This window comes from Anopheles arabiensis, chromosome 3 (genome assembly GCF_016920715.1).
Source record: "Anopheles arabiensis isolate DONGOLA chromosome 3, AaraD3, whole genome shotgun sequence".
Lineage (NCBI taxonomy): Eukaryota > Metazoa > Arthropoda > Insecta > Diptera > Culicidae > Anopheles > Anopheles arabiensis.
The window spans coordinates 28,325,663-28,339,709 of NC_053518.1; the positions used below are offsets into that span (position 1 = coordinate 28,325,663).

At 44.0% G+C, this 14,047-nt stretch overlaps 1 protein-coding gene across 3 annotated transcripts in view; it reads right to left on the reverse strand.

Annotated features, from left to right (window-relative positions):
- The window catches only part of LOC120902746 (mitogen-activated protein kinase 1), a 48,140-nt gene that overhangs the window by 6,555 nt on the left and 27,538 nt on the right, over positions 1-14,047 (reverse strand). For all 3 annotated transcript variants that reach the window (XM_040311738.1, XM_040311737.1, XM_040311739.1), the window contains exon 3: positions 5,375-5,501. In XM_040311738.1, the coding sequence (XP_040167672.1) occupies positions 5,375-5,501 (127 nt within the window). The remainder of the gene's footprint in view (positions 1-5,374; positions 5,502-14,047) is intronic.

Consider the following 14,047-nt stretch of genomic DNA (forward strand, 5'->3'; position numbering starts at 1 on the left):
GGACCGACCGACCCGACCCGACCGACCGATCGGTCGGTCGGTTTTCCTTCCAACCCAATGGGCAAACTGTGCACGGTCGTCAGTCACTGTTGTGTATCTCCTCCTCATCTGGCTGGCACATCTCATCATCGTTCGTTGCTTCGTAGCCGATGGGCCCCGTGAACTCACAAACCCAAATGTTTCAGCATGCAACACAACCCTCGCCCCAAACTGAACCTTCCATCCATCGGTGATGTTTCTGAACCCGTTCTCTGCTACTCTTTCTCTCGTGCGGGACAGGGGGTTTTCGTTACCGAGAAAAGAAGTTACAAGTTGCCTCCCCCAGGGTTCAACAACAGCAGGAGGAGAGTTCGTCGGACGAGCATGAAAACTTTCAACCAGTGTGGCGCGCCGCACTGATGACCCTTACCATTCCTATTTCCGAGCGTCTTTTTGGGAGAGTCTTTTTTCTGTAAGAGAATATTGGGACGGGCCAGCTCCCATCGTTGCCGTTGCCGGATATATAATGTGTGCGTGTGTGTGCGCGCGCGATTGAACAACAACAACCGGCGGTGGTCGAGTCGTGAACTTTATCAAACACAAGCCTGCCAACACTATTGAAATACCGAGGGAAGCCAGCTACACAACACAAAACCGTAGAGAGGGATTGTTTTGGTTTCTTTTCCCCGATCGTACCTTGGAGCCTTGGAAGAAGGTCAGTAAGAAAATGAAAAGGATGCACCAGCAAAAAAAAACACAAGAACATCTTTTTACAACCTGAACCAACGCACAACCCCGTCAACGGAGATTTAAGCGAACTTTAAACATTAACCTCCTGGTGCGGAAGTTTATAAACATCGCCACTACCTTAAGGGAGCAGCACTGCACTGGAGGAGAAGATCGTGTGTCGGCAAAATTGAGAAGCAATATCGCGGAAGCTTGTTACTGGAATGTTACTTCCCCAGCGTGGTGGCGGTAACATTCCCATCCATCAGCACAACACAGACAAACAGAGCGGCGGCAGCAGCACAATCGTTTCCACGTAACCCTGGACGGTCGGTGATGGTAGTAGTGGCTGTACATCATCCTGGTTAACTTTCAGACAAAATGAGCTTGCAGCAGATGAGGTGATGCCTCTGTCCATGGGCTTCTTCTTCTTCGGAGGTAAAATTGTTTCAGTGGAAAAGCGTCGTGTGAGAAGACTGGGGCCTTACCCACAAGGTGAAGCCATTTATTTCCTTCATCATTGGTCTCATCACATCCCGAACCATGTCCAGGGGTTGGCATAGTAGTAACCTTACGGCGAGCATGTCAGCAGGAAATAGACTGCCACACCACACCGATGGTGGTCGTGTGGTTACCGCCCATCATTACCCTGGGGTCCTTTAGGGGAGGTGGGTAGTTGTATCGATGTGATAGCGCACCAGTCATATTATTCCCGAGGGCTAAATCAAGATGGACTGATGGAATAGAATAATCCACTAAAATGACTTATATCGTGCGACAGGTACATTGGGAAGGCGTGGCACAATCCAAGCTGGAGCAAGTTAAGCGGAGGAAAATATTGCACCCACCAACCCAAAGCGGTTACTGTCAAAGGAAATTAAACGATGAAGGCATAAGCATAGGAAAGACATCTATCACAATTCTTGTTTCGGGGAATTTTGTTTGCTTGAGGGTAGTAAACTTTATGAATTGAACTGTTGCGATAAGACGTTTGTTATTGTTGATAAATAATAAATTTTATTTTAATAAATATTTCCCATCGCTAAAATTATGCGCAGCAGTCGTCGTTAGGTTCTAGCGAAAGTGCGCACTGTCAATATCTCAAACTTTGGGGAGATGCTTTTTCTAATTCGGAGAATTTTGTTTTCCAAACCGCATTAAAACTGAATGAATTCGGTGAATTTTACAAGATGAGCAGAAAGATATTCATTATTGAGCTACGGGGAAAGCATTAGATGGCAAGCCCCTTTTATAACGACTGCGAAAAGGGTCGTCTGTGGATCGGATATAAAGGGTGCTGCTACTACAGTACTTGAAGATGGTGTGCTCTCCTCCTTTTCAGCATTAAGCATCTTCAATTTCAATACACTACTGCTAGGAGGCACACAGTTCCCCAGAAAACCGTCCAAAGATTCGCTAAAATACGGCTGAAAGATGATCTCGTTTGAGTTGATATCGAGCTATTAAGTTCTACTCACTCCACGTGCCAGCCACAAATGATGCAACATGCAAATAATATACCTTACGTACTTTAGATGAGTCAACCAACAACACACAGAGTAAAGCACAGTTAAGCGTAGTCTTGTCTCCGCACAACAACAGTTTACACAAGGCGTTTGTGTGTGGATGCGCTATGATAAGGGCTGACCAGCAACACCAAACTGTGGGTAATTGCTGCGTGATCTTGGGGTAAGGGAGCGTAAATAATGACTGTACATGATGATATCACCACACCACCGTCGTGCCAACGAACGACCAAGGCAAGGAATTGTGTGCTGCGTCCGCAAAGAGATTGTAGATTGCCGAAACCGAACGCATCTGTGATTCACGCTCGACAACACATCGTGAACAATCGAACAGAGATCTTATGACAGTGCCTCCCGCAGTAAACAATATCCGCGTGATACAACCGAACAGCCGAAATCTTGACATCACTTGCTCGCAAAGAACGCCTCTTAGTACAACGAATTTCTCAAGTCTACCAGCCCGCTGAAAATATGTTCAAGAGATCAGAAACAGCACACAAACACACAAACACACAGGCAGCGAAATGGCCAAGAGCGCTTGACGCATTTTGGGCTTCATTTATCTCGTGACACAAGCCTTGTACCGAAACCAGTCAACCTAAACCGGCACATGATTGACAACTTTCGGAAGTGACTGGAGAAAAATAGAGCGCTCAGAGTAATGGTACCACCACACCCATCCCCAGAGGTCCTTATTCTCATCTCCCCCCATCTGCTTTGCGCTACTGCTGGCGGCACTAAAAGAAAAAAGGGAGAGATTCCTGGAACTGCTTTATTATCAATGTTTATCGCCCACTGAGACCCGCCTGCCTGGGAGAAGGCGAAGGAACAATAATGGCAACAGCAGGATAAGCAGCGCCGACAGTACGACAGATTAATGACCGCGGGATATGAGCGCTGCGAGCTGGGCAAAAGAAGTGCCGATGCTTCTAAAATCGGATTTTTCTTTAGGGACACGCGCCAGCCAGCCAGCCGGCGGTTTTGCGGCTACCAAGAAGAAAGTACCACCAGATACAATCCTCCAAAACCAATCCATCGCAGCAGACGTGGCACATCAAATAGCGAGTGGCACACGCTTAACCTTGTGTGTTTCGAAGGGGGGAGAGAGAGAAAGGGAAGAGTAATATTGGCTGCTGAAGTGCTGTGTGTGCGTTTGATGAATTAAGAGCTCAAAAATCGTCCCCAAATGCGGTTTCATTTTGCGAAAGTGGCCTATTGCGGCGGATGATTGGAAGAATAGTGGCTCTGCTCCTGGCATCTCCAGCTACTGGAGTAATGAATAAAGGGAAAACTTTCCGTACGGTTAAAAAACGAGAAAAGTTTAAATTAGTGTAGTGTTCCCGCGTTCCGAGAAACGGGGTTCAAGAATGCCTCATCAGCAACAGTTCTCGCAAAACACAATATGCTTTGCTTAGACGCAAACGTTGTTTAAGGTACCTACTATTCCTATAGTAAGGTCGAACAATCTCTTCCAAGAGGAGTTCGATCGATACGGACCATAACAGTATAAAGTATGGAAATAGATTCAAAACCAGTTTAGGGGGTAGAAAGTCATTGCAGGCCACACAAAGAGCCACACACTCTCCCGTAGGAAGAAACACGGCATACATTTTAATGGACTTTGGACTGTGGCAGGGTTCACCGGGTCACTTTTGATTGTTGTGCAGCATATATGTCCTCCGCTCACGAGATGTTTTAAAAAAGCGTTAACACATTTTACACATATTGAATACAATAACAGAGTTATCATTACAGATGTTAAAAAGTTACTTTTTGGAGAAACTGCTCAGTTCCGGTTCATTCAAACAGGTGATCCGGATCATTTTCAATCGTTCTTTCGCTGCTAAATCTGCGAGTTAATACTGATTCTGCAGTATGTTATCTTCTCTTTTCTCCCACTGCTGTGTTCGACCTTCTGAGGCTGTCTGAGACGAATTACGAGGCGAAGAAATACGGCGTTCAACGTGTTAATGAGTGTCAGGATCTTTCAAGATCTGAACTAAGCTCGCTTTACGGATCCGGATGAGACCCATGAATCAACAAAATTGTGTTGCCGTTTTAACAAAGATGAGTTGAAAATTTTGTACAACAACTTGACAATTAGTGCGATGAAAAAAACATATGCGACAGAAGTTTAAAATTACTCGGAAACCCCTGTATGCTTCACGTTTCGCTACCGTTCCATTACGACCCAGCGGCAACATGGCGAATGTATTATTGTATAAGGGTTTGATTTCCACACCAATTTTCACAAAGCGCCTGAAGTGTGCAAATGCATGTACCGTGGTTACATTAAATTGAAAATCTACACTCCATCCTCCGGTCGTGGACGTTTGGCATCATTATTCAATTAGATCCGTTGAGTGGAAATCGATTGACCCCCCCGGGAACTGAATTGTAAATTGTAATTTCTATTTCACGGTGCTTGTGTGGAGCTATTTGGAAGAGATGCTCTAGATAAGTTTATTGCTTTTCACACAAAAAAACCCTAATGTCGCAGTAAGAGATAAAGTGGGGAATTAAATGGTAAAGCTTCACACCAATTCACATTGTCGTTCATACGATGTGTGTTTGTCATTTCTATTTTGCTCGATTGCAGAGAACATGTACCAATGGTAACACGGTAACGTCAACTTTTTGCACAAACTTTTCCATGCACAGAGAAAGCAAAGCCCGAAACTGGACACATTTGACGACGCAGCTGAAGTTAATAGAAGGCGGCAAAGATAAACAACAAACAGTAAAGGGAGGGGGCAGAGGGAATCCAACAAAAGGTGCAAAGATAGGAATCAAACAAAGTGGCAACATCAAGCATAGGGAAAGTTGTGACAAGTTGTATCCCATTATTAAACGCTGTCAGAAAACACTAGCACTACAGCGAAATGGTGCGCGCTGGCAGTGATTTGCAAGCAAAACAGACAAAACAGACGTATTCTCATGAGGCTTTTTGATGAAATTTAATTCTTTTTTAGGATATAAACACTTTTTTGCTTTCTCTGTTTTCAATGTCCCGAGGCAAAAGATCGATCTGAGTGCAATACAATACTGCTCCGCGTTCGATGAATGTTTGAAAGCAGCTAGAGGGAAATGTTACAGTGTGTAAAAACGTTCCACGAATAGAAAAATACAACATCGTAACTTACGTTTTCGTGTTTGAATCTGGTAAGAATTTTGATTTCCCGCAATGTTCGCTGACAGTAGGTCTGATGCTCGAAGGGAGATATTTTCTTGATGGCAACTTTGGTCTTGGTGACGGTGTCCACTGCAGAGCTGCGAATTGAAAACAAGCAAAAAGAAAACAAAAACTACATTAGGGCAAACCGTATTGTTACCGGAAAAGGCGGGAAATAATTGCTGTCCATCCTGCAAACTGTGCGGGAAGGAAGGAAATTGGGAAAACCAGCGAGACAAATATCAAACACACACATACCACGGGAGCAGCAGCAGCTAGGGGGGATTGTCGTTTAAAAACAAAAGGGAACAGAAACTTTTCCTTTGCTCGAGGTGCGGTGCGCTCGCCTGCAACATGGACACACGATTCATATCAGCCATTGCGTTTTGCTGGGCTTGTGTCGGTCAGCAAAAAGAGGCACCGAGGGACCGGGTGGTGCCCCTCGCAAGGCGCTAGAGGGGGCGTGCAGTTATAGTTAGAGAGTGTGCAAATAATAGCAGAAACTGCAGGTAAATGGATCGTTGTTTTGATAAAACAAAAAAAAAATAAAATAAATAAACCGTGGTTATGCGATACCGTGGTGTGTTTTCCACCATGGCGCCGCCGATGTGAATGAAATAAATAAAAGTTCGTTGAAAAACACTAAAGCAAAATGAAAATTGAAATTCTGCATCCAGCTAACCCCGCGGGATTGGTTGGGTTGGTTGGTGAGAGTATATACAATTTATTCTCTTTTATAGCGAAACTGTAAAATAAAAACCCACAAATTTAGTTGCAAAATAATCTTGAAAAATCCCTTTATTTCACCCATTTTTCATCCATCTTTACGGTCGTTAAGTTGATAGCAGTAGGGTTTGTTGGGTGCGTTTTTTGTTGCTTATTTGAAGTGACTGACCAGCACCCAGCGGGGATAGGCTATAGAGCGCGTTTGTGAAAGTTTTGCTCTTGACAGACGTGATAAGCAGAAACTTTCATTTCAGCTTTCGCGCAAAACCAGCCATATTTATTTCACTGGAAAACAGGCGAGCAAATTTTGCATAGCTGCGCTATTGGGAAAGTAATGTAAAGGAGAACAAGATTCAGAACGAGCATTGAACCGATTTAAAAATGACTGTTGATCATGAAAAATGACTGTTAAATGGACATCGAATATGCCAAGAACACCGAACTGAACCTCCGATCGAAACGAAGCGAATCTGCAATTTAATTTGTTTGAGCTTTTTGTGCTTAAAAACAGCAAACATACGCCAGCAGCACGGAGCAGGCAGTATCGAACAAATTAAAGGGACGGTTTGTTCTGTGCAAACCGATATAGCTGTCCCCACATTGCACGATTGCGTGTATGCCCACCTTCTATTGACGCTACTATTCCTTGACCAGTTGAAAGCAAACAAAAACAAAACCAGAGGAACGTATTTTATTCAACTATTTTTGGGTTGCGCTTTCACTAGCCGGCTATATTTAGTTCCCGAGCACATGTCACGTGTCTCAATGTGCCTCCGCGCGCCCGTCCTTCCTCCGCGCGATGGAGCAAATGGAGTGGAAAAATGAAGGTCCGGCTACGCTGTCCGCATTCGAATTGTCAATTTTATTATTACATGCTATTCCATAGATTCGATGCCATAAATCATAAGCGAGACTGAGTGCGCGCGTTGTAACGGGGTGGTGGCCTCGTAAACGTACATTTTTTTGGTGAGCAGAACTTTATCATTCACCACAGCGCGACCAACGCCAACGTGCCCGAGAGGAGCATATGCTTTAGCGTAGGCAAGCAAGAGCAAGAACAGTACCTCCCCATCCATGACCCAGCATTTGAAGAATTTTGTTTGCTTTTGGTTAAGCATAATTATTCTAGCAAGAAAATGTATTCCATAATCGAGCATTATGCATTATGCGATCGGAAATCGGAAACAGATTCCACTGCAAAAGGAGGGGTTGTAACTAGGGATGGGTCATGTTGGCAAAAATCAGACTTCGACTCTGATCCGACACCGAAAATGCAGTGTCTCCCGGAGTCGGTCGGAGTCGTCCGGAGTTGTAGTTGTCCGAAGTCGTAGTCGTCTGAAGTCGTAGTCGTCTAAAGTCGTCCAAAGTTGTCAGAAGCTAGAGTCGTCTGAAGTCGTTCGGAGTTGTTCGGAGTCACCCAGAGTTTTCCGAATTCATCCAGAGTTGTCCGGAGTCATTCTGAGTCGTTAGAGTCGTCAGTAGTCGGAATGTTTTTGGTCAAGTATTTTATCTCCGACTCCGGTCGGCTCAAACCGCTATTCCTAGAAAGAAAGGACTGTTTAAGAAGTACAGGTGAAAAATGACGACTTTGACTTCGGATGAGTCCGACCAACTCCAGACGACTCCAACAGACTCTGGACGACTCCGGACGACTTCGACTCCGGACGACTCTAACAGACTCCGGACGACTCCGGATTCCGGATGTCTTCGATTCCAAACGACTCTGACTCTGGATGACTCCTAGTCCATGCAGTACTAATAGTTCCGAATTTGCCGGAGTTGGAATCGTGTCTACAATACAATAGCCGGAGTCGAATTCGAGTCGTGGGTGTGGTCCAGAGAGCACACCACTAATACTAACACGTCATCTCTCGGTTGCCCTTCAATTTAATCAGCAATCGGAAGTGACGGAGGGATGCGCTGTTTTCCCTTCCGCTCGCCCTTGCTGTCCAAATCAATCTCGAGTTTCAGAGATCGAGCCCCGGCATTTCTCGGAAGGTTAGCGGAGCTGCTTGGGGGCTCGAAACCGTTCGGCAGATTGTCGCAAAACCTTTGTCAGGATGATACATTTTGTGTTTGTGTTTCAAGAAGAAAATGGTTCAATTTTTCTTCTGCCGCTTTCGCGGGATGGATGACATAAATAAAGAATAAAAAACGATGCCTGCCCTTCCACCTGCGGGGTGGATCGTTCGAGTGTCGATTTTCTCGGGAAATGAGTTTCGGGGTATTGAAAGTTTGAGCAAATTGATGAGCCGTATCTTTTCCCGGAATGTTCGAAAAAGGCGGCGGCGAATAGAAAATGAACAGTTTTTCGTCAAAAGCTTCATAGCGATTTTTTATTCAAATTTACAGTTGTCTGTTGTTTTGTTTTGTTTTGGGACGAATATTGTAACCTATATCTCCGATGGTACCCCCATCCGCCACGTTGCAATGAGATTATCCGCTGCAGGGTAAAAGATAGAATGCGTTGTAACGGAGCTATTGCTATTTAATTAAATTTTCCCATGACATCTACAACATTCAAAGCATGGCAACAAAAAAGCGCAAACAACAAAAGGCAATTAAAAAGGTCTAAAAACAAGCCATTTTTACCCTCGGCAGGCACAACGCACTCAATTAACCCATCGTGCGATGGATGCGCCCAGTACTTGGTACAACTGTTTCTAGAGGTTTCCTAGAACGAACGGATTGGATGGCTGTGTGTTCGTGGAAAAATGAGTACCATTTTCACTATTGGAGATTAGATGCTAGTTTCCCTTCCTAGCGCATTGGCTTACTGTTCGAGCAGTTCGCCGTTCGCGTGTAAATATAGGATCAATCATAATAAAAGCCTGTTACAATCAGTATCAGGATATGATGACAGGATATGATGAATACCTGTGCCATCTTTGCAGCAAGAAAAAATCGCAACTTTGCAATGAGCAAACACAGATGCTCACATTACTTGCCCGCTGGCATAATTCGGCAAAACTAGGCAAACGAAATATTAAAAAGTTGTCGAGTAATTTGAAGCGTGCACAAGATTGCTTTTTGTTTGTTTTTTTTTCGAGAGATAATGTTGTTTTTTTCTAATAAAAGAAACGGGTTTTCACTAATCATATTATTTGCCCGGACATACCCACACCTTTGAGAAGGGGAAAAAATGGAAAAATGTTGCCTGTAAATCGATACAGGCTTGTTCGTGTTCAATTACAAACTCTTCTGGTGAAAAACTTTGAGCCGACCGCTACCAAACACGCCCGCCTCCAACAATGGAGGGAACGAAAAAAAAAAAGATCATCATCTTGTTTTACGCAAGGATTTCCAATGAAATGGTACAAAAGTTGAATGGAAAAATGGTAATAATACAGCTCCCGCATTATCGTTTAGCAATACGCCGATTAGTGGGTTTTTTTTTGTCTTCTTCTGGTGGTAAATCGAATAAAACCGTAGCAAAAACGCTATAATACAGTCCCACACACATACACACAGACAGCACACCATAAGGAAAAACACCCCACCATTAAGAGATGAATGAAAATGGTACAAAAAGCACCAACGGACGCAACGAGAGCTCTCTGTAACGATCCGCGCCCAAAGTTACTTGTTGCTATGCGAACGATTTCAATATCGTACGAAAATGTGCGGTTAACGCGCGGAAAGTGTGCTCTCTCTCTCTCACTCTCTATTCTGCTTTTGCTTGCCATTATCCGGCACGGTATCCGACAATGGCCAAAGAACAGCTCGCGATCGCGCGAACGTTACCCCAAAACCAAAAGGCAAAAGGCGAAAAGAAACCTATTTCGTTTGTTTTACAGGACGGTTTTCCCCATGGTGGTACGCGTTTTCGAGTTACACCGGCACACACACACATACACACACCAACAGCACAACCCCAACCGTGCCCAAAGGGATGGGTGTGTCTAGGAATTCGTCGGAGCAGCAGAGCAACGGTAGAACCGCTTTCGCTCTCGAACCGGAGAGCACACACTCCGTCCGGCTCCGGCCCGGGAGTGGATAAATATTAAAGCTCGGTTGCTCGACTCGCGAGTATTCCCTCCAGTACTATTTATGAACCGGTTTTGCACCACCGAAACTCGGTTCCGTGGGCTACAACTCCGCTAGAGATATTCGGGAAATTCATCAGGAATTTCCAACGCACTTGCTTCTCCAACGTTTCCTCTCGGGTGCTTTGGGTAATGGTGAAAGACGCAGATAACGAGAGTGAATGTTACTGTTTTGGCCTAACGTCTTTTGGGGAGATGGGATGGAATAATGTATTCCGCGATAACATCACCTTTAAAACGGGAGCTTTACGCTGCTCGAGCGAACCAGCAAGAGAAGAATCGATTTAACCTAACCCCAGCCGCTCGATCCTTTCTTTTCGCATCGCATTCGCAGCAAAAAAAAAACTTCATTTCCCTCTAAAGGATTCTTTGCTGCTCGGGAGGGGCGGGACCTCGCCCCGTGCGCCTAAATGTAGGCTAACGAAGGAATGTGGAACAGATTCACAGGTTCCGAGTTTTGACAGATTGTTTTGGCCCGGCGTTCGATTCAAGCGGCAGTTATGAACCCCACCCCCCTCCCCCATTTCTTCTTGCTCCCTTTTTGTTCTGTGTTGGCAAATGTTGATGATGTTGAACCTTACTTTTTCTTTGCCTTTGCTCAACGTACACGCTGCTGCTAGCCAGTGACTTCAGCCTGTCGATTCGTAAAAGCGAGGTATGGAAAATTACCGAACCATATACCAGTTCGTTGCTGCTTCCTACTTCCCAAGACGACCTGAGATCCGGCCGTCTTCCGAGACATTCCAGGAACACCAAACACACATTTGCCAACATATCCGGCTCTTTTTCTTTGTATTTCATCGTTCGCACAGCAAGCGACTGCAAAGGTTGTGCTCGTCGTCGCACTCTGTGCGTGTGTGTCAAGCAATCAGCAATCGGATGTAATCGAACTTTATAGAGTGGAACAAATTAAAAGCTAATATGTGAAGAACAGGGGCAGGAGACATCGACAGCAAGCGGCCGGGAAGCACCGACTGGAGTATGCGTGCCGACTCGAACCCGGCGAACGGAAACAGTCCTTTTTCTTTGCCTTTTCTCAACGGCGTGCCTTGATCGAGGGAGGAGGAGGGAGAGAAATGAAAGCCGCCACGTGGTTCGGTTGTTAACAGGACTTTCAGGCCAGATGATTCAAGAGCCATGATGAACGACTTTCGTATGTCATAGCAGATTTTTATTTTTTCCTGCGGGAAAACGACGTGTGTGGCGGCAGGAAAAAAGGAATAGTGAAAGAGAAATTCGTTTTCAATCAAACAATCGAACTGGAAATACAACAAATACTGGGAAAAGTATCATCAATTGAAACTTTTTTTAAACCATACTAAATTAGTTTTATTTGTAGATACAAGTAGTGACAGAAGAGATAAATTACAGCGCCTAAATATAGGCAAACAATGCTACATTTCAAGCAGTTCAAGCTGTTTAACAGCGCATGCAGTGAATATAACAATAAATTGCATATATTTAGGCGCCCTAAAAATGAAATGATTTCCCATTTCGATGACACGACAAATCGTAGTATTGTTCTTTTCGAACGCTACGGGGATTTTTTTTTAAATTTCAACCTCAACGTGACTTTGCGGGTAATGATGTCATTAAAGAAAATAATACCATTCCCCTCGCTGAGCTGCTAACTAGCTTGCTGTTTTCTCTCCCGCAGGAAATGAAGCCCAGCTACCGGGGCCCGTAAGGGTGAAAAAAACAACACCAATTCCACCATCACGCAGGCTACCGTGCAATATCGCACAATCATGATGCAAATTGCAACGCGACAAGCAACCGATGGCAATTTGGTGACAGTTTTTCTTTCTTTCCTGATTGCTGCTGTATGCAAAAGAAAGGATAATAATGGAAATGATGGAAATGGCGCACGATTTTGCCTCGCTGCGTATAGCCACTCGCGCAAAGTAGGACGCAGCAAAACCACGGTGGTTGGGGAATGGGGGTTGTGTCTCTTGGAATAATGTAAAATAACGCGAAAGCTCTATTCTCTCACCTCTTTTATGGGACTCGCAAGTCAAGAAGTCAAATAATGTGACGACGATGGCGCTGCTGCACAACCTGATTTGTAACGGGTGGGGGACACCACCACAACCGCTACGCTAAATCTCACCCTGCACGCCCCACCACGTACACTGACGTCATGATGGGAAAGTTTTTATACGCAAGAAGGTCAATTTCCTGACGCTTTGATTTATATTGCGAAAGAGTAGATGCTTTCGTGATTTAGGCGGAGCTGGAAAATCTCACTGAATTTCCTGTTATGATGAAACAACGCATAGTCGGAAAAAGGAGTTTTCTTTAAAAAAAAAAACATATTAACTCTCTATATTGTACCTATTTACATTGAAACTGAGGCGCATTTCAGAGAATTCGAGCCTAGCCGAGCCATTGCAATACTTTTCACACAACGTTTTGCTGTCGTGTATCATCATCAGCATCATCCGTTGATATTGGGTCGAAAGCACCTGAAGGCACATTTGTCGTTAAGATGAATGATGAAACTTGATGAAAGTTTCTTCTTGCAGCCATACGAAAATACAAAGAACTGTCACAGAGCGATGGTCGGAAGGATTCGTGGAAGAGTGAAAGCAAGCGTGTAGGTAAAGAAAACAAAACCGTCGTTTGGTGTGTATGTGCATACTTTCCTTTTTGTTTTCAATAGAAAGCTTATTTTATTGCTTTTTGTCGCTTGTTTTTTGTGTTTCGAAAGGCACAAGTTTTGGAAAAGAAAGTGGAAAAAACAAACGAAGCATTTTTTTTATTAATTTTCTTATGCTCACAACCTGCTGCTAAAACGCTCCCTCGTACAGCGAATACTTTTCTGTTTGTTTAAAACAAAACAAAAAAATGGCGCACACAAACCGCGTAATGAGTTAGAAGGACCCGGTACCCGCAAGACATTGCTGCTGATGCTCATTATTTGTCGTTTTGAGTGCTTTTGAGTAATCGATTTTTTTTTGTTGGCTCGCGATGTTTGGGGGAAGGATTTAAATAAATTTGCACCACAAAAGCAACCTATATACGTGTGAGGAAAGGCGAGTTGAGATGCTTGTTTTATGTTTTGTAATCCCGTTTAGATTATTCCAGGTGTACACGTGTGATCAAACTCGCATGTGTTTGGATCCTGTTTTCCCACGTGTCCCGAGGAAGTATCAATCTGTCGAATCGCCTTGAGGATAGCTCCTTTATATTCCCGCTAGGTGTAAGACAAACGCTTTGAATAAACAAAAGGCAACGCGCAAAATAATCTGCATATCAAGTTGCGATGTACACGTGGAAGAGATAAAGCCACGAAACGAGGTTTCTTTTTTTTCTCAAAAGAGATAGATTTACTCACTCCTGCCCGGTAATACATTTAGGCAAATTTATCGTACACCGGAGTGTGTCGCCGAACAAAGAGGGGAAAGAAATTTAATTTACCATTTTTATGATGTTTCAAGTAAAACCATACACCAGGCTTACACAGGCTCAAGCCTTTGTAAACGATCGAATGATCGTATTTTGCTATGTTTGAATAAATAAGAGTGTATTCTAATGTGGAACATAAAACAATGCAGCATTGCAGAGAGAATAAAATTGCTAGACCCAGAAAGGATGATAAAATACGAACACACAAGTGTGTTGTCACCTGGTTGAATATTTATTGCACAAATTGCGACGGTATGAAAGTTTATACCGGTGTGTGTTTGTATGTTTATTGATTTGGCACATATTTTGGGGACATCACAAGCTGTTTCTATTACATTTCTTTTATTGCATTTAGCTTTCCGAGCTCTGTTACGTGTATTGGGGCACTTTATTGCGCCAGAATGTATGCAGTTTTTATCATCGCCGCCTAACATTATGCAATTTTTATACAAATTCACCAATTT